Genomic DNA, 20,897 nt, shown 5'->3' with positions numbered 1-20,897 from the left:
GCCCAAAAGGAACCCAATAGTATGCAATGCCAAAAATATATATAATATATTTGAGACTCTCGAAGACCTGATAAGGCGCTATATCAAATGCAAGGATTATTACTGTTACGCGGGTAGCGCAGTGGCTGATTTAGGTTTAGTGCTTTTGAAAATGTGTCGGGAAAGGTCTTTCTTCACAAGAGAAGGGGAAAAAAAATTTTTTTTGCCCCTTAAAAAATATTAGGCAAAGCCATTTCACGCGCCAGCACAGGATCACCAAAACCCGCCCAAATTGGGCGTGAAAGCCGCCCAATCGGGCAGTCGGGGTCCCCCCTTGGCCGGGCCCCGCCTACGTGCCATGTCGCGAACAGCTAGTGGCGGATGGCGTGGGGTGGATGACGCAAGCGCGTAGGTACGCGGTGCGTGACGAGGAAGGGTATAAGAGTGACCGGCGGCGGCGCTCACCTCGCAGACGGAGCGGCGGCGGAGGCGGCGACGACGTGATCTTTCCCGGTGGGAGTGGAGCATTCCTCAAGGCACCGAGGAACCGCAGCCAACACCGGGCAACCGGCGCCCCCACAGGTACGCGCTTCCCTTCGACTGGTCGCCGCTTGTGAGGTGACCGGCGGCGCCCACAGTCTCGAGTGCGGAGCCGCAGGAGACACGGGTCACCCCGGAGGCGGAGCCTGTTACTGTAGGCCTCACTCCCTCGGCTGCTTCACTGTCTCTCTGAGCGTTTCCAGGGCACAACATGTCCGCCTCTCATTGTTTTGTAACCCTCCAATAATAATAGTAATAATAGTAATAATAATAATAATAGGGATCCTGGCCTCTGACACAGCGCCTCATCGTGTTATTGCAACGTGTCGAACAGTGTATGGGATGTATCGTAAAGTGGTTTGACAGTGTATTTTGTGGATGAAATGTAGAAAGGAAAGCTCCCAGGCAGGGGATTGCAGTCAGGTTGTTTGGGCGCAGGAGTTAATAACAACGGCAAAATGACATTTATAGAGAGCGCCTTTCATGTCGGGAGGACGTCCCAAGGCGCTGGACAGTCAGGGGTCAGGACCCGAGCATAGGGTCGAGGGTTGAGGGAAGGCAGAGAGGTGGGAGGGCGACTGAAGGCACGATCGAGGAGGACGGTCTTGAGATCGGCCTTGAAGGAGGCGAGGGAGGAGGTGAGGCGAAGGGACTGGTGGATGGAGTTCCAGGGTGTGGGGGCAGGGCTTCTGAAAGCCCGGCCACCGATGGTCGGGTAGGAGACGTGGAGCAGGCTGGAGCCCGCTGAATGGAGGGAGCGGGCAGGTTGGTAGCGAATCATCGGGTCAGAGAGGTAGGAGGGGACAGGGCCATAGATGGCCTTGAAAGTGAGGACAAGGATCTTGAATTCGATCCTCTGAGGGATCAGGAGCCAGTGGAGTCGGGCGAGGGTGGCAGTGATGGGGTCACGGAGCCTGGTGCGCGAGAGTACACGAGCTGCAGAGTTTTGGATGATCTGCAGCTTGTGAAGGGAAGAGTTGGGAATTTTCATAATCGAGCCTTGATGTGATGAATGCGTGGGTGAGGGTTTTGGCAGCCTGAGGATTGAGGCAGTGGCGGAGTCCGGCAGTGTTGTGGAGGTGGTGGTAGGCAGTGCCGGTCATGGCGCGGATGTGGGGGAGGAAGGACAGTTCAGGGTCAAACACGACACCCAGGTTCCTGACTGGCTTAGTGAGGTTGGATGTGCAGCCGTGGATGCTGATGCTGTCAGAACCTGAAGTGCGGAGGCGCTGGTGCAAGCCAATCAGGAGGGCCTCCGTCTTGCTGACGTTGAGTTGGAGAAAGTTGCCCCTCGTTCAGGACGATGTCGGACAGGCAGTCGATCAGTATGCCAATAGTCCTGGAGTTCAGGGTGGAGGCAGAGAGGTAGAGTTGGGTGTCATCCGCATTTACCCCATGTCTGTGGATGTTGTCACCAAGGGGGAGCATGTAGAGGGTGAAGAGGAGGAGACTGAGGACAGAGTCCTGAGGAACGTCGCACGAGATGATGCGGGGGCTAGAGGAGAAGCCGTTTGCAGAGACGAAGTGCAGGTGGTGTGAAAGGGAGGACCTGAACCAGTCAAGGACAGAACCTTGAAGGTTGAGGTGGGAGGAGAGGAGTGGTCCACAGTATCAAAGGTGACAGAGAGGACAAGGAGGCAGAGGGAGCCCTGGTCACACATGGTCAGGATGTGGGCAGCACGGAAACCCGATTGGAGGGGCTCATGGAGGGAGTTAGAGGAGAGTAAAGAGCGAAGCTGGGAGGCGATGGCTCTCTCAAGGACCTTAGACAGAAAAGGTAGGTGGGAGATGAGCTGGTAGCTGAATAGCTGTGATGGGTCAAGAGAATGTTTCTTCAAGGTGGGGGTAATAAGCTGTTTTGAGGGGGTTAAGAACAGTGCCAGATGACAGAGAAAGGTTGATGATGTTGGCGAGTAGTGGGGGGAGGTGGAGCTGGGATTTAAGGAGAGGGGTTGGGGATCGGGTCCACTGAGCAGGTGTTGAGCTTCTGAATAATAATAATCCTTGCATTTGATATTGTGCCTTATCACTTTGTTGCAATGTTTTAAAGTGCTTCATATAATATAAAGTGAATTGACTGTATTTTGTGAAATGTGGCAACTGATGGTGCACAACAGAGTCTCACAAGCAGTGAGTGATCAAAATATTATTGGCAGCTTTGTTCAATATTGAGGCATTCATTTGACAGATTGTTTGGACCATGGAAGCAAGGGAGAAGCAGACTTCAACTGGTGCCTTGTTGGCACTTGGGTTTCAGTCATGTGAAAATAATAATAATCCTTATGTGTGTGTGTGTGGTGAATATTTTTTGGCATTGTCTGCTTAAATCAAAATGCAGCTGTAAACTTCTTGTAAACCAAGTGAGCTGAATAGTGTGTGGATGTGTGTGTGAGTATGCCTTGAAACTCTGGAACACTTCCTCTATCTTGCCTCTTCCTTCCTCATCTTCAGATTGCACCTGATAACCTTCCTCTTTGACCGTGCCTATGATTCCCTCCCCCCGGCTTAGTGTTGTGTCAAGCACTCTGGGATGCTACCCTGAGTGTGGGGCGCTATATAAATGCAAGTTCTTATTGTGAGGGCGTTAAAGAGTATTACTCAATATATGGCATGTTAATGTTTATTTGTTTACATTTGAGATGTTGGTACCCATTGATGCTGGGTGTCCAGTTCTCCAATGTTATTGCTGTCTCATCGTTATAGAGAAACCCTCGTGCATTGGAAATTAGTCTTTTCTGTACTAACAGCCAGCTCTAAATTGAAGGGTACAGGAGGTAGTGTAAATTTGAGCAGATTGACCTTATCCCTGCATATGGCTGAAGGGCATTTGATAGTTGCCTGACTTTGTCCTCTGAGCAATTAATATTCCTGGCTCTTTGCAGATCTCTGGGTCCATGGCTTTTAGTTGGATATGTTATCTCAACTTGAGCTAGTGCAAAACAATGTTTTGTTGGGGGTGGGAAAGAGACTGAGAAAATGACCTAATTCCCATAATAGTTGTGACACAAGCTGTATTTAAGGTAAATCAGATTGTTTTTTTGTACATTCTTAATTGTAGATTTAGGTATTTTTGTGCATAAGATGGACCATTTTGCAAAGTGTGGTGGATCTGAAACTCCTTCATGTAAACATGGATCCTTCAGTAGATCTCTGCCATATTTGCAATCAACATGCTTATTCCTGTGGCATCTCCTGCACCAGATGGGGTGCATGTAAGCACACATAAGTATTTAGAGGTTTGAAAGTGAAGCCATTTGGCTTAAAATGGCTAAGAAAGAATGGCTGACTGATTCTTTAAGGTGATTTCTATAGAGGATCCTATAGAGCATGACTGAACAGCAGTCACTGTTGAAGTGAATGAAGGGGAATGCCTTTGTTTTGTTCTGGACTACTGCCTCTATTCTGTAAATTGATTTTTCTAACCCCTGTTTTATTTTTGATGAAGGATTTTGGAATGTTTTTTCTATTAGGATGCTGAATTGCTGAAATAAAAATGTGATTGAATGGGGAAATGTGTTGGGTGCGAAGGGCATATACACGATAAATCAGGAATTTAACTATCACCTGAACAAAGCTTGCAAGTACGTGTTGTGAACCATATATTTTGGCTTTATTGGGTCATTTCAGTACAGGAAATCGAACCTAGAATATGCCCATCTATAAAGTTCAGACCAGACGAGTCATCATGTAGTTCAAACCAACCTGCATTGTGTATTTTTCCATCAAACAGTTCCATTGAGTTTCAAAAGGAAGTGGTAGACATTTTAAGCTGTTTAGCTGTTAAGGGCTATAGTATCTTAAGTCAAAAGTGAGGCAAGGCTGTTCTTGTTTGTGCGTAATCTGACACTACCACCATGTTAAGGTGTCATTGGGGGTATAGTTGAAACTGGGATTCTCAAGACTAGAAACTTAAAACTATTTGGCGTCCCCATCTGTTGTGCTCTTACAGTGGCACTTGATTCTCTTGAAGTTGTAGTTCTTGTTCCTGTTCCTGTAGTTCCTGTTTCAAGACCTTCCTTTTCGACTGTGGCTTGGTCGTCTTCCCTCCTCCAAACCCCCTTGCCCTCCACCCCTCTTTGATCCAAACCTGCAGCTGGAGTGAAAACCTCTGAAACCAGCTTGTTGGGATGCCCTCCTGATATGAAAGGCACTATATAAATGCAATCTGTTCTTTTAAAAGTTTATCACTTTTTTGAAACCCAGTGAAACTCCTTAGTGGAAAAACACACAATGCTTGACAGTTTGACGTTGAATGTTTCAGTTACCAGGTAACTCACCTGACCTGATCTATATGGGTAGCAATATTCCGGATTTGATTCTCAGTCTGTGTTGAAATTTGTTAATCCCAGTAAAGGCAGCATACAATGCTTCAGTTTATAGAGAGGAACTTCAGCCATGGCAACAGGACCCAGAAACGCACTACCTCTTGAGCTCATTGCGATGCCAGACGTACTCACATGCAGGGACCACTATAACGGTAACCTGAACAAGGATGGGAGCAAAGTGTCTGTCTGATATTTGGGAACATTTTCTGACCCTTGACCCAATCCCTGCTTTGCCCAAAAAATTCTAATGGTTTGTGTATGCATAAATGTCATTGCAGTCATTGTGCAATTGGGTTAAGGTGGATGCTAAGGATCACAAAGCACGACGTAAAATGGAAAGGGGTTTCTCCTGGTGTCCTGGTCAACAATCCCCCGCCAAGTAATATTGGTCATTTTGTTTCAGGGCTGTTTTTGCAATTGGCCTGCTATATTCACCTACAAATGCATGCTCCACTTCACAGAAAATCCTGTGAAGAGCTTTACGATGTTCTTGTGACTTGAAAGGTGCTCTACCAAATGCTAGGGTCATTAAAGCGGAGAGGCCCCCGACTCTTGCAACCCATTAGTGTTTTAAGTTATTTGTAGTTCTATGTGGGAAAATTATTTGAGACAAAATACAGCCTGTTTTTCCTGTGTTTCAGTACATTTCCTGTACCGTGAACGCTGTGAAACTTACTATAAAATCTGACAAGGAAGAGGTATTAAAAATGAAGGAAACTGGAGTCTTCCTTATTTGTTCACCCTCGACTTGCGACACGGAATTGTGTGTGGCGAATGATCTTCGTTGAAAAGTGAGGACGTCAGCCACAGGAAGTAATTTCAAGTTATGGGCAGGGCTGTTAATTGGGATTGTCAAAGGAGAAATTTAAATGCATTCTTTGCAATGTAAATGAGGTGGTGATCATTAATGCCTGAATTACACCTGACAATACAAAGAAGAGTGGATGTGCAGAGGTCTGAAGGAAGCTCGCTTGTTCAGTATGCTTTCAAGAAGTAAAATCCCTTATTGGGGAGTTAACAAGGGGAGTGGCATGAATGGAATTTCCTGAATCATGCGCTTCTCGGCAGAAGGAAGAGATTTTATAAATAAAGGCTAAAGTTAGGTAAATTGTGCCGTGCCCAATTTCTAGAAATATTTCCCTGGTTTTACCCACGCCACCAACTCTACCTGACCCTTGTGTTCAACTGTTTCTCTTTAAACAAATTCAATGTTTCTAAGCTGTGCTGTGGCTTTTCTGATTTAACTGCACACGTTGGCTGAAACTGAAGTATAGAGGAACTTGAGCGATGCTTTTAAGTTCTAAGGACAGCGGTGCCAGGGATTCTAAGAGTGTGTAGTGAGCAACTCCTCAGGTTGAGAGGATGGTGCTGTGCCGCAATCATTTATTTCCGCTCTGTTGCTGAGTTAATGCTTCTTCTCTTCCTGTGTCTGACTGTCTGGTGTAAGTTATTCAACATAAATTTCACCCACAAAATACGCTGTCAATCCACTTTACAATATATTCTGTGAAGTGCTTTGAGACGTCTCAACAACGTGATAAGGTGCTGTATGAAATGCAAGGATTATTATTTTATTGTTAAATGGCATGAAATGCATTTCTTCCATAGAAATATTCTGACTAGTCCACTGGCCCTCAAACTCAGTGGTCCCTAGACTTTCAAGATATGTCAGAAATGTGCTAAGGAAACTTAGAGGAATTTCACTGTGATGAAGTACCTCTTTAAGGTTTCTATAGGAAAGGTGCTATGGAGATGTCAGTTTTGTGGCAAGCATTTTGAGACCTGAAATGGTGTGAAGAGACATGGTTGAGTTTGCTTTGAAAGAATAACTTAACCCAGGACAGAAAATTGCAGTTGTTAAATTGACCCAGCTCCCTTTTCTGTGTGGTTCTGACTGTATTCTGAAGACTTGGGAGTTGAGGGTGTGACCGTCTGCTAATCGTGTATGGCAGGTCTCCTTATCTCTTGAATGTCTTGTGTTTTCCAGTGAAGGCCAAGATGAACACATTAGGAGATCAGTGTGAAGGGCAAAGCACTGTCCAACCCAAGGATTCCTTGACAAGCTGTCTGCAGGCCCGGCATGACTTGGAGGCAGCCATTACCAGCATCATGCAAGCTGAGCAAGAGATCAAAACAAACACACATGAGGTAATAATAATTATAAGGAGAATGATACCAAGGGTAAAGGACTTCAGTGATGTGGAGAGACTAGGAAAGCTGGGATTGTTCTCAGAGCAGAGAAGGTTAAGGGGAGATTTAATAGAGGTGCGCAAAATCGAGGGGTTTTGATAAGTAAATATAGAGAAAATGTTTCTCCTGGTGGGTTGGTAACCAGAGGACACAGGTTTAAGATAATTGGCAAAAGAACTAGAGGGGAGATGAGGGGTAAACAATATTTACGTAGATCTGGAATACACTGCCTGAAAAGGTGGTGGAAGCAGATTCAATAATAACTTTCAAAAGGGAATTGGATATTTACTTGGAAAAAAGAGACATTTGCAAAGCTACATTGAAAGAGTGGGGGAGTGGGACTAATTGGATAGCTCTTTCAGAGATCCGGCATAGGTACGAAGGGCCGAATGGCCTCCTGTACAGTAGGATTCTAGAAGTATGTGCAGCTCAGAGCATCAACAGCCTGACTCATGTACACAAGGACTCCTTGAAAAATTGTTTTTATAATACTACAATCTTTTAGGTATTGCAAGAAGGGCTAACCTCCTAGGGAGGGATGGTGTTAAGTGTGGCTTATGTGCTAGGCAATGGAATTGAGTCAGCCCTCTGGTAGTCTAGTTCCTGAATCAAGTGAGTCTACAGTACTCGTAAGGCACTGCAAATGACAGACCATTCAAACCTGCTCGTCTGTAGGACTTGGGTGGGGCAGACGGTGACTGTAACCCTGCAAGCCAAAACCATAACAGATGGTAGGGTGGTCCTATCCGGACAAGCAATGGAAAGCTTGCCAGACGATGTTCTTAATAGCAAGCTACCTGAACTGGGGCATCCTCCTGACGTGAAAGGGGCTTTACAAATGTAATTTTGTTGTTTCTGTTTTTGAATTTGGTTGGATTTGCAATGCACACTCTGGAGTCCTCAAGTTTTGACTCTCCAACCTGGGCCAAACACTCACAGAATTAGGCAAGTAGGGTATCTAGCTCAAGGGAGAGAGTTTTCCTTCCATTCCAGGTGTGGAGAAATTTCCATGACATGCATGTGTGGATTTGGATCTGAGCGTAGAGGTGACTATCCACACGTGTCAGACACTTAGCTGACCAAACTGAAACCAAGAGGCTTATAAAAGCCCTGGGATAGGAGGTTACTAATGCTTAGCTTGCTTTTCTTGTGTTTCAGGTAAAGTCTCAGATTCATAGTTGCATCAGCCGTCACATGGAGTGCCTGCGCAGTAGGGAAGTGTGGCTCCTGGAGCAGATCGACCTCCTGAAACATCTCAAGGAGGAGTCGCTGCAACAACAGCTCCAGCAACTGTACTGGGTAAGGCTTCAGGCAGCCCTATCACCCCAACTTAGAGGAGTTTTGGGTGAGGCTTTCGAATCAGTGGTCGCTAAGCTTCATAGTTGGCCAACAATATTTCTTGATTGAATATTTCTTGATTTATGCTTTGCTTCAAGAAAATTAATTGTGGAGTCCTGTAGCGTATTGTTTAAAGCACTCACCTCACAAGCGAAAGGGTTTGATTCCTTGATTCAGGATGGAACCTTTGGCAAGTTTCCTTACTCCACATACCTCTGTTCACCTAGCAGTAAGTAGGAGCAGCCAATTCTGCTTAACAGTACTGTTTGTACTGTTGTCCTGGCCAACAAAGAGCCAGGTCTGACCAAATAATATCAGTCATTTGCTTCACTGCTTTTTGTACAATATTGCTGCACTTTAGAGTAAACCCTGTCAAGTGCCTAGGGTTTTTTGACAGTAATGAGGTGAAATATACAGATTATTTTACTTTACTGTTCTATTCCTTGTCGTGCTTGTGGTGGTTTCAGTGTATATCCTTTAGCCTTGCAATAAGACGGGCGGAAATATCTTGTCACCTTGAAACCCTGCCATTGGATACGACCTGTTCCTAATGTCAATTCCATGGTTCCCTTAATTTTCAAACCACTGAAATATACTGCTCACTTTAAATTGACTCATAGTTTCCTTTGTGTTTCTGTGAGTTGAGGGTGAGAGATATGAAATTTAAGGATTTAACGTTCATCTTTTGAGAGTTCAAAAGTTACAATGGCTTTTAAAAGAAGTTAAGCTCTTGTAATTTTTTTTTCTAATTTTTATTATTGTGAATAAGAATCAGTGGAATCCTGTCATCCATTGGTTAAGGCTTAGTTTAAGTGCCCCGGGATGCTACCCCGGATGAAGGGTACTATATAAATGCAAGTTGTTGTTGTACAGCTTCAAATCCACTTTGTCTGTTCGTGACTCGGTCTCTATGATGAATTGTTCTTTGTTTGTATTTGTGTTGAGTGGATCCACTAAGTGTCTTATTTTCCTTTCTCAGTTGCTGGGTCAGTTCAACTGCCTTATTCATCAACTGGAACATCCCCAGAATAACCTGTCGGTCAGTCAAATTACAGCCTGCCTGGAAAGGTAATCTACTTCCCACTGTGATAACATTGGCCACTCACTCTGTGACTGTTTTGTGGGACATTGCTGTGTGCAAATGGTTTGCTGGATGTTCCTACAAATACAGTCACTACACTTTTACAATTAATCCTGTGAAGTGCTTTTTTTTGCAATTTTTTGCAACAGTCTCTAATGTGTCATTTCTTCCATGTTTAGTTTTTATCAATTTCGTGAAAAAAATGTAGGTTAGCATTTAAAATGTGCCTCTCAATAGCGCCAATTAACTCCATTCAATTTTCTTCAAAACTTGTCAATTTTCTCTGCAACTTTTGGTGAAACTTTTCTATTGGTCCTGCTCATGATTTAAAAGGCGACATATTAAATTGCAATTGTTTCTTATTTAACTGCTGCTTTCAAGCTGCTGTAATTGAAATTTACTTGGGTGGTAACAGAAGGTGAGGAATCCTTCAGCTTCAGGTACCAATATCCTGAGGATCAGGCTGCGATCGAACAGTTTGCAGCAATTGCAGCTTAAAGATATTCAGCAACAATTATAGAAAAGTTCTTTTAAAAAAGAAATTTAAAAAATTGCATTTGAACTAAGTAGATTGGTATTAAATCCTGGTCTGCTGCTTACTCCCTCTCCGTGTGTCTCCCTACTTGGAGGGTGTTTAAGAGGTAACTTGATAAAGTTACACTATCTCACACTCCTCTGGGTTTCTGGCAAGGTATGATACAATAGAAATTTACATTTGTACAGCGCCTTTCATATCACGAGGACGTCCCAAAGTGCTTGATAGTATTGGCTGGGCATCCAAGTTGGGGGTGGTTGCTAAGGGAGTGTGAGGGGAAATGGCAAAAGTCACCAAAGGGCACAAATTTAAGATCACAAAAGGCAAGGTTAGAAAATACTTCTATATACAGTATATAGTTTGATCTTGAAAAGGAGGGGTTTTAAAGGGTGAGGGGGGGCAAGTGAAAGAATGGGGTTGAACGATGAGATGGCCCATATGAAAGAGAAGCACCAGTGCAGACTTGGTGTGATGGTCTCTACATTTTAGATTTTATAAGTATGCTTTTTGTAGGCTTTATGTAAGCAACCTCTCTGTAGAGGGATGGGTGGAGAAAACAGATTTAACATGAGCGGGTAATTTTGTGATAGTATTACTGAAATGTGAAGCGGACATCAACTTACTTGATCGTTAATTGTGTTCCAGACTCAATAGTCTGACCCTGAAGCCAGAGGAATCCCCAACCCTAAATTTTGAAGCAGATGTCCGTTCCCTCCGTCAAGCCATAACCACCTTTGGGACCATCCGAACCCTGGTAAGAGTTTTTCAATAAAGAAATGTTATAAGGCGGTTCAAAAGTACTGATTTGTCTTTTTACTGTGTGAAAGAGGGTTGACTAGATGTCTATCTACACATCCCACGTGTCATTCCAAGGCTCGTCTCAAGACACTCCTCTTCGATTGTGTCTTCAGTCACCCTCCTACCTCTCTGCCCTTCACTCTTCCTGATTCCAACCCCAGCTCGGGTACAAATCCTTGACTGTCCAGTGCCTTGGACATCCTCCTGACATGAAAGGTGCCATACAAATGTTATTTTTGGTTGTTGTCTGTGAGCTGGGCTGAGGAGTGTCTCGGTGTGAAAGGCGGAATGAGGCGTCTGGTTGTGAACCGGGAACGAGGAGTGTCTGGGTGTGAGATGATGTGATGAATCACCCCTGCTCTTGCCCTGAGGATACACACTCGACTCCCAAACGAGTTGATGAAAGAGGCTTTACTTTCCATTGTTTGCAGAATGACCTTGTGCCTTGGTCCTTCATCAATAACTGGTTTGTTTTATGCCGAAAAGAAAGCTTTGGGATTGTAGATTGAATGAGTCGCTTAACACCATTGAATCTGGCCTCACCTGACCTTCACAGACATGCACTTCAGCGAGGTTCTCTGGATATGAGAACATAGACTAGTTGGGAAGGGGGCAATTCAGTGCATTGTGTCATTCCATTGCTACATCGCCTTTAAATCACACTTCCCAGCTCATCCTCACATCCCTGAATGTTTTAAATAAGTCTTTATTCCGTACCCTTTTGAGTGTGAATCCTAATTGATTTTCCCACTCCCAAGCTTTGATCTTATATTGGAAGCCCAGCAAAGCAGCCTCACACCTAGTAAATGCCAACCCAAAACATGGAAGTAACTTAAGTGAGACTCTTAATGCTTTTGAATGGTATGAACCAAGCAGCTGAAGACATGTTTTTCTTGTATTTAGGGATCAGAGTCTGGACCCAGTGCAGCAGAAGAATTCAGTAACTGCTTTCTGACCTCCCTGACACAGGTAAGGAAGGGGTTTGATTCTCCAAGTTATTGACACCCGGGTTTCAATTCTGGAGAGAGCTCATTTTTGTTGTCTGGAGCCTTCAGTACTCCACTAAAACAATATAATAATCCTTGCATTTGATATAGTGCCTTATCATGTCCCTGAGGTGTCTCAAGGAGCTTCACAGAATATATTGTAAATTGGATTGACTATTTTGAGGGCGAAATGTAGCAACCATTTGTACACAATAGTGTCCCACAAACAGTCGTGGATTGAGTGACTGAAAGCAATCCACCAATCAACTAACTGGGTTCCTACTTGCTGCTAGGTAAACAGAGGCATGCGGAGTTGAGAAACGTGCCTAAGGTTTCACCCGGCCCAGGGAAAATGCAGGGCAAGAAGTTTTACTAAGAAGAGGAAAGGTGTTGGGAAGTGGCCTGTCTGCCTTGTACCAAAGCTGGGGAAGCTGCTGTAGTGTGTTCTTACTCTCTATAAATTTTCAATGTTCCTTTTTTTTATTCCTGCAGCGAACTTCACCTGGTGTGAAGGGATGTCCACTGTCTGATTGGCTGCTCAATAGCAAGTCGGGCAGCAGTCCTCACACCCCGAGGAACCAAAACCTTAGTCCTCAGGATTGTCTACTTAAGCATTCCAGCCAGGTGAGTACACACCGTGGAGCTTACTGTTCTCACAGACTCAGCTTGATTTTCAGCAGCCCTTTACTGTAGTTTTTTTAAAGTGTTTACTGTAGTGTCATCCCATAGTCCCTTCGCCTTGTCCCCTTCCTTGCCTCCTTCAAGGCCCTTCTCAGGACCCTCCTTTTTGATTGCACATTTAGCTGATCAGATTCGACCTACTGTTACTTCCCTCCCCCCACCCCTCCTGGTTCCAACCCCCAGCTCGGGTCCAAATCTCGAGTGTCTAGCGTCTTGGGATGTACTCCCAACATGAAAGGCGCTATACAGATGTCATTTGTTATTTTTCTCGGTGGTGGTGGTATTCTTACCTGACACAGGATTTGCCCCTAATCCTTTTGAAGAACTTACTTTTAATAAATGGTGTATATTCACTTATATACACAGCATTGTGTGTGTTTGATACGTGCATGTCTATAGTTCACAGCTCCCTGACCTAGGAGAAGCATTGAAATGCAGAGTGGGTGACTTAAAAGGCAACTGTTAATATATAATAATAATTAATACAAATCCTTGTATTTGGTTTAGAGCCTTTCACATCAGGAGATCATCCCAAAGTGCTTTAATGTGGCTGCATAAAGCAATGACTCATATTGCAATTACTGACCTAGTTAAGCTGAGGGAACAGTCCCACCTAATATAAAAGCAAACTGACATGAACTAGTATTGCCAGAGGATTCCCAATTTGTTTCCAGTTTCTATAAATTACTAACAGATAGCCAGGCTACAGATCTTACAGGGCAAGCTTGTCCAGACAAAATGCTCAGTTGACCTGTATTTTGCTCTGACTTTAGGATTGAGTATTTAACAGCCAACATTGGGTTGGAATTGGCAGATACAAAATATATTAATATTAGCAATTTGAGCAGTTTTTGAATTTTTTTTGGTCAGCTGGGTAACTGGCACATGTGGAAACCCAGCACCATGCTTACGGTTATCCAAACCAAACTGAGAATGCCATACATCCCACCTACACAAGGAAATCCCAGAGATACAATGTTGGAATGGAATGCGCACTCTCCCTGGAGGGATGCTTCCTGCGTACCTAAGTTCAGTGAGTATTAGGCGCAGTTTGGCAAGAGCCAAGGCTCGGGTTGAAATGGGTACTTCAGCCTATACTCTGCGTACAGTGAGGCAAAGATGACCCCAAAAAAAGGGAAAAAAACAAATATCAAAAATCAAAACAGGCTCGGGACCTCCGAGAAAAGGTTTAATTTTTCCCAAACATAACATTTTCCCAAACCTGACAACCCCCCACCATAAAATTTGGCTAATAAAGGGTACTCCAGAATTTATATTGGGGTAACTGCTGGAGTCTAACTAGTTAAACTATATTGCTTGCCATTGAGAGCACTGTCTGGCAATCTTGTGGAGTCCTGTAGCTCAGTGGTTAGAGCACTCGCTTTGCAAGCGAGAGACCTAAGTTCAATTCCAGGCAGGGCGAAACCTTGGGCAAGTTTCCTTACTCCACACACCTAATAATAATCCCTCCAAAAACAATAATTAAATTAGTCATTTTCAATCTACGACTGTTTGTGGGACATTGCTGTGCACAATTGGCTGCCGCATTCGCCCACAGATGTACAGTCAATTCACTTTGCAGTGTGTTCTGTGAAGCGCTTTAGGACGTCCTCCCGACGTGAAAAACGCTATATCAAATGCAAGGATTATTATTATATTATTATTATCTTTCCTGCTGCCTGACCAACCAGGACCACCCTACCCGTTAGGGCTTTTGCTGGAAGGGTTTTGAATTCTGTGTGTGGTGGGTTCACTTGTGGGAGGTTGGTACTGAGGTCTCTTGTGCTTCTATTAAGAATGTGCATCTGAAAATAACTGAAATATTTCACTTGGCTTTAGGGGGTTTCTTCAAATCAGCTCTCAACAGACCCAGACTACTTCAGATTGCAGGCTTGGGGGCATCGGCAAAGCCTTGAGCACTGGCTACTTCCCAGTCGACAGAAGAGTGGCCCAACTGAGAGCAGCAGTGTTCCTCAACGCACTAAACCCACCCCGACCTGCACCCAGAGTCCGAAAGATGTGGATCACTACAGAATGCAGTATCGACAGGACCTGAAGCACTGGCTGCTGCCCAACAAGCAGAAGAACGGCCTGACTGAGAACACCACTGCTCACCAATGCTCGAAGCCTACTTCAAGCTCTCTCCAGGTTGTGAATGAAGCCGACTACAGAATTCAGGCCTGGGGGCATCGACAGGGCCTGGAGCACTGGCTGCTGCCCAGCAAACAGAAGGCTGACAGCACCAACATATACACCACTGTTTGCCATCGCAGCGGGTCCTTAGCCAGCAGCTCCTCCACCTTTGAGGAGTTAGACATGGAGGTTTTGGAGCAGGAGGAAGCAGAACCCAAGGCCGCTGAAGAGCTGAGCCCAAGCTCCGGGAAAGTGAGTCTTGGTCACGTCACTGAGGACAGGTGGAAATCCCTAACTAAGCCTTTCACCGAGAAGTACAGCACCAGCGACTGGCTTGTGAAGAGTGAGTCTTGCGGGAGCTGCTGTGGAGCTCAGACTAAACCAGTTGAGATTGAGAACCTGAGCGTATTAAAGTGCTTGAGTGAACACCTCGGTACGAAAAAGTCACCTAGCGACGCCTGGCTCTCTCAGCAGCCGCCCATCCGGGTGGAAGAGGCCTGTAAAGCCAACGAGCCCTGCAGCAGCTTCTCGGAGTGCGTGTGCGGCCGGAGTTGCGAGAAGGAGGCGATCAATGAGTGGCTCCTGAAACAAGCCGGGAAGGATAAGAACGGTGTGGAGACCGGCCAGCCTGGCAAGAGCAACACCGAGCAACTGAGGGAGGAGTTAGACAAGTGGTTGCACCCCAATTCTAGATCCATTCAAGAAACCCAAATGCCCAAAAGCCAGGAGCTTCCCGAGTCTCCTCCAGTCAAGAATCCAATGAAAACCAGGAGCACAGAACTCGCGGCCTGGCTTGCACCAAGTTGCTCCCCTGTCGCTAAGAATGCAAACACTCCCTTCGGCAGTCCCATGAAGCTCGATAGACTGGGGACTTCCACAAACCTCAGCGAGAGCCCAGAGAAAGAAGCCGTATCCGAGGTGGAGAACAAATTTCTGCTGCTCAAGAAAGCTCAGGTTAGTCAGGTTCCGCACAGACTTGCAGATCACTCTGCTCAATATATAATTATCATAATAATAATCCTTGCATTTGTTATAGTATCTTATGATATCGACGTTTCAGAGTTTATTCATGGGATATACTGTAAAATGGAGTGACTGTGTATTTTGTAAGCCAAATGCAGCAGCCAGTTTGCACACATCAATGTCCTACAATCAGCCATGGAATGAATGACCAATTTTATTTGGGGGATTGTTAGCCAGGATACCAGAAGAGAGAATCTCCCTTCTCTTTTTGAATAGTGCCATGGGACTTTTGGTATCCACCTGAATAGATAGACATCAGTTTAACATTACATCCGAAAGTTGGCACATCTGACAATACAACAACCCTGCCCCCAGCATTATATTGGAGTGTCAGCTTAGACTACATGATACCAAGTCCTGGTGGGGGTGGGTGGGCTTAGATGCACAACTTTCTGACTCCGAGGCAAGAACATTACCACTATGCCAGGCTGTCACCTCCCTGAATTGACATTGTTAGGATAGTTCCTGTTTAAATGAAAAAGTTGCACAAAGATGGAGATTAAGTCATTGTTATATTGTGCCATCCCTTCAGACCACCTGGTCACAGGTTCCAATCCTGGTCTGTACTGAAATAACTGATCTCAGAACTGGGAGCCTTGCAGTTGGCCTCACGTGGAGATCATTTTAGCCAGGGTTCTGCCTCAGATCAGAGTTTATTACCTGCTCTTATTGCCAGGATTCCCAATCATTCTAGGTTTCAAAATTATTTTGTCCACTTGAAAGACAGTGAAATAGCCCTGACCAAGTATACTGAGGATGGGATAGGGGAAGAAGTTCCTGCAATGATTATAATAATCCCTGCATTTGGTATAGCACCTGATCATGTCAGAAGAACATTTCAAAGTGCTTTACAGGTTTTACTGTGAAATGGATTTATTGGTAGTTGAATTCATTTTATTAAATGAAATGGTATTTTATCAGTTTTTAGTGACTTGTTTCTCATTTGTTTGAACACAGGAGAACAGCATGTCTGACATGTCCAGTCTTCTTTCCAACTTGAAGCTATCTGTTGATCGTGAGAACCCTCTAAAGGTCAGTCTCTGTGTGGTTTGTCTGTGTGCTGTGAAGGACTGTCTGTGAGATGGTGGGGAACAACCGAAAGCATGGTCAAAGAGGAAGGTCTTGACGGAGCTTGAAAGAGGTGAGGGAGCAAGTCAGAGGGACTCCGGGATGGAGTTCCAGAGAGTGGGGGCAGATAGACTGAAAGCCTGACTGCTGATGTCACTTCCAGCCTGCTGCACGTATGCACATGAAACGCCACTGGTTTATAAAGATAGAAATGGCCTTGGTGTATCTAGTGTACAGGGGGTCACATCAAATGACCTGGGCTGACCCACCCATCCCCAGAATTCTACCTTCAAAGTGTTCTAGTTGTCAATTGCCCACTGTACAGAAATGGTCTCTGGCGTCTGTCCTAAAATTGAATCATTGCCCTCTTGTTTTGCTGGCTTGCTCAATCTGCAGGCATTGGTCTGGGTTTACCCTCTCTCCTATTTGTGAGTTATATACCTCCAGAAGGTCCTCTCCAAGGAGTTGAGGGAATTTCCTGCAGGCTCTTTATAAATGTGTGCGTTCTGTTTGAAATGTGGCTTCTGAGGTTATTGACACATCTCTGATCCATGAATGGTTTCTTTTCTCCATTTAGGATTTATCCAACCCGTCTAAAGAGAGAATTCTCTTTGCTCACTTGAGGCTGCCCTTTGATCCGGAGAAGTGGTTGTACAGAGGTCCTCATAGGGTTAGTTTTGTGGTTACTGTATAGCACCTGGTTGCACATAAATGTGAAACATTACTGGTGGGATTTATACTGGCTGCCCTGGGGCTGTCTGGGGGTGGGGAGTAATAATAATTGTAATACTTGCATTTCATACAGCATCTTATCAGCAGCTGATCGTGCCCAGCAGTGTCCCACAAACTGTTGTGGATTAAGTGACCAATTTGGTGGAGAGGCCACTTCCTGATCTTGCTATGGCTGCTGTGACTGCCTCATAGTCATTACCCTAGTCAGTAATTCTCTGAAGCATTTTGAGGTGCCTGCAGAACAAAAAAAGTCACTCAATCCACAACTTTCTGGGACACTGCTGTGCACAAATGGCTGCTGAGTTTCACCCACAAAATACAGTCAATACAGCACCTTGGGGTGTCCTCCTGACATGAAAGGCACTAAATAAATGTTGTTTTGGTATATTGTTGCTGTAACAAATGGATTATTGTAAGATTGCAAATGGGCACTAAGGGTTTGGATGAGCATGGTAGCATGATGCCTTTGAAGGGAGTGTCTCCTGGTGTCCTGGGAAATGATCTCCCAGATAAAATTGCTCATCGACTTGTGGGACACTCCTGTAAGCAAATTGGCTGCCACATTCACCTATAAAATAGTCTCTTTACAGTAGATCCAGTGAAGCTCTTTTAAAAGTCCTCCTGACATGATGGGTACATAATCAAATACATGTTTTTAATCACAATATCTGTTTATATACAGATTGAACAAGGTCCAATTGGAACTTTCATCCCTAAGGTCAACCATCTGTATTGATTGGGCGCAGCAACTGGACACGGATTCCAAAAGGTATCTATTGTGCAAAAGGTTTGCACAGGTGGGGAATGTTGATCATGTCCTGCAGTGTTATGGCTTTAGGATTGAGCTGCTGGCAGGAATTGAACCATTTACACAATGTTAGCAAATGTCTGCCTATTTACACATTATTATCAAATGCCTTGACTAAGATCAACTAATTTGGTGAAGGTCAAGGGGTTGATCCTGGTCTGTATGGTTCATTGGGCTGTCGGTTCTTGTTTTAATGTGTGGGATTTTTCTGCAGCAGAACACAGCGTGCACCTAATAGTTTAACCCTGGTGGGGTGTGTATAAGCAGGGTATCCTGGAGCTTAACTGGCTCAAGGTGACATGCTTGGCAACAGAATGTCAGAATCGAGCCAGCCCTCTGTAACAGTTTCTAATCCAGTTCTTGAGCCAGGCGGGAATGCAATATTCCAGGGCACTGCTGATGACAGCACAGCCAGCCTGGCTCATGGGCAAGACTTGGAGGGGGAGACCAGTTATCTCAGTCAGCTCCTGTTAACCCTGCAAGTCAAAACCTTGACTGGTAAGATGTTCCTAGCTGGACAAGCAGCAGGAAAGCTTGCCAGACAGCAATATCACCTAATAGTTTGTGCCTTTACCTTGTATTAATTTGTGTTTTTCTACTCCCTTGTAGCTTGGAGCCACCAGTGAAAAAANTGGTTGACCTGACTTTATTCTGTAGCTGCATCAGATGCAAACATTATGCCTTCTGATAAGATTCTGCTAAATCAATGTTTTGCTTCTGCTGTGAAGGTCAGTCTGTATTCAAATCACCTTGGGTGTGTTTTAAAGTTTGTGCTGTGAAACTGGAGTCATTGTCATGGAATCTTATATTCAAATGGCATCTCTTCCCCCACCCCTTCCCAACAGCCATGCCAATGCTCTTATTAAATCTATCCCACTGCTCAGAGTCATGACTGGGACAATAGCTTACCATTAAACCACTGTCAGTCAATACTTGCTCTGATTTCAGTGACTATTGATTCATGGTATAATGCTACATACTGTTGATCTGGGAGTCTATGCAGCCTCCTGTGCAATTCCTGTGGGGCTGTTCAGACTCCAAGTGGAGAAAACAATGCATTAATCTGTTCCAACACAGCACAGTAAACCTGTACGTAATGCCTCACGAGACCCATATTGGGAAGTTTTTTGGATTGCCCTGCTTGGGGTAGAAAAGAGGATAATTGTGATTCATTAAGTACCAGCAACAGTGTTCAAACTGCACAGCCTTTTATTTGTAGTGCGTGGACTGTCGGCCCCTTTTACATGCTTTGATCATTTTTTTCAGTGGGTGTTTATTGGAATGGCTCCCATCCCTTGGTGATGCATGTGTAATTCTGCTGTTATAGGACAAACTTACCAGTCTGTGTCCCAGTCAGAATCAATCTGGAAAGTCTTCAACACTGAACAGAGTGGTGGCATTTGTTGTAATTATTTTGCAGCTCAGTATGTCTGCAAAAGTGCACCTAATGCTACAAACAATATTTTCATCTGTTTGTTTGAGTTTGAAGTTCTTCGAGGTTTGATTCCTTAAACTGCCAGATACTGAATTTCTACAGAAGACATGAACACAATCCAGGTTACGATGGGTGTTAACACTAGATGTTGGAGTGTAGCACACTGGGTGGCTTAATGATTTGAAAATTCCTGCATGTTAGAACATAATTGCTAGATGAAAGACCAAGGTCTATCCTGGCAGTCACATGTGCACAGTCATGTCATTATTTAAATGAGTACCAGTGAATTGATGTACTGAGCTGATCTATCCTGAACAAGCAGATCTGAGGGGCCATGATTTATTTCACAACCCAATTATTGCTTTTAAGCCAATTTTTGCTTTTAAAATTCTTATAGAATTTCTCTTCCAATAACCACTGAATGTTTGGAATAACCACAAAACTATTGACTTGTTTTGATGAAATGTGCTTCCTGTCTTACTCTTTTAAATGTAACCTGGGATGTCTTCATTTTCACTGAAGCAAACTTGTCCTGTTGTAAACCTTTAAGTGTCCCTGTGGTCTCCAGCAGCATACTATTCAACTGAATGTGCTAGATTGTCAGTCATTGTAAACTGCTCATCAAACCAGTGACTTTGTGTGCAACTAAGTAATAGTTAGAACCAAGCTAGATAAGTCAGGTCAAGCTCTGAATGAGTGTTGGTGCTTTAATCCTATCTTGGTGTTCTAACAACCTTAAATTCAGTATCAAAAACTAGCCTGAGCTAAAGATCCTGTAGTAAAATTGAGATGCCACCTTCTCAGCACACACAAGGCCACTGGCAGACAGACTATCCCCAACTCGATTAATAAAACATTCAACTCACTATAGCAGTATATATACTATATAAAGTTGTAGGCTCTGAACCCAGGGTCAGGAGGGGATGCTGACTTCAGTTGTTTGCCTGTACAGTATTCAGTTATAATAATTAATAATCTGTTCATTAATTTGACCAATTATTACTTGTATCAAACTTAAGTAAATCAAGTTACAATGACTGTCCTTTGCTTGTTCTGTATTAAGCTGCCAGGAAGCTGCATATTTAACCAGCCTTGTTTAGGGAGATTAATTTCATTGTGAATTCAAATGTGTAATCTCAATAAACTGCTACAATAAAAAGGTGTCTGTTGTCCATGTTACTGCATTCAAATGAAAAATGTACCCAGGAACCAGGGGGTCTTGTTTGACCCTGAACTGTCCTTTCT

At 44.2% G+C, this 20,897-nt stretch overlaps 1 protein-coding gene across 3 annotated transcripts; it reads left to right on the top strand.

The window, feature by feature from the left end:
- Positions 1-401: 401 nt before the first annotated feature.
- Positions 402-20,811, top strand: ncoa4 (nuclear receptor coactivator 4). 3 transcript variants are annotated; one of them, XM_007899225.2, is made up of 12 exons: positions 402-561; positions 6,832-6,992; positions 8,193-8,333; positions 9,352-9,440; positions 10,634-10,742; positions 11,690-11,755; positions 12,265-12,396; positions 14,293-15,540; positions 16,567-16,641; positions 17,255-17,347; positions 18,092-18,178; positions 18,827-20,811. In XM_007899225.2, the coding sequence occupies exons 2-11, from the start codon at positions 6,843-6,845 to the stop codon at positions 18,143-18,145; spliced, it is 2,157 nt and encodes a 718-aa protein (XP_007897416.2). In that variant the 5' UTR covers positions 402-561; positions 6,832-6,842; the 3' UTR covers positions 18,146-18,178; positions 18,827-20,811. The 3 variants fall into 3 exon arrangements, with proteins under 3 accessions (XP_007897416.2, XP_007897425.1, XP_007897417.1); XM_007899234.2 differs by lacking the exon at positions 402-561 and adding an exon at positions 5,375-5,635; XM_007899226.2 differs by lacking the exon at positions 402-561 and adding an exon at positions 5,375-5,657.
- The last annotated feature ends 86 nt before the right edge of the window (positions 20,812-20,897 follow it).

Source organism: Callorhinchus milii, unplaced genomic scaffold, assembly GCF_018977255.1.
Source record: "Callorhinchus milii isolate IMCB2004 unplaced genomic scaffold, IMCB_Cmil_1.0 Scaffold7, whole genome shotgun sequence".
Taxonomy (NCBI): Eukaryota; Metazoa; Chordata; class Chondrichthyes; order Chimaeriformes; family Callorhinchidae; genus Callorhinchus; species Callorhinchus milii.
This window is presented reverse-complemented; position numbering and strand designations above follow the sequence as displayed.

What these genes read in the sequence shown, in the direction of transcription:
- ncoa4 (XM_007899234.2), top strand. An exon ending in TTCTGACCTCCCTGACACAG is followed by an intron (nt 11,756 to 12,264) that starts GTAAGGAAGGGG and finishes TTATTCCTGCAG; the next exon opens with CGAACTTCACCTGGTGTGAA. An exon ending in ATCGTGAGAACCCTCTAAAG is followed by an intron (nt 16,642 to 17,254) that starts GTCAGTCTCTGT and finishes TTCTCCATTTAG; the next exon opens with GATTTATCCAACCCGTCTAA.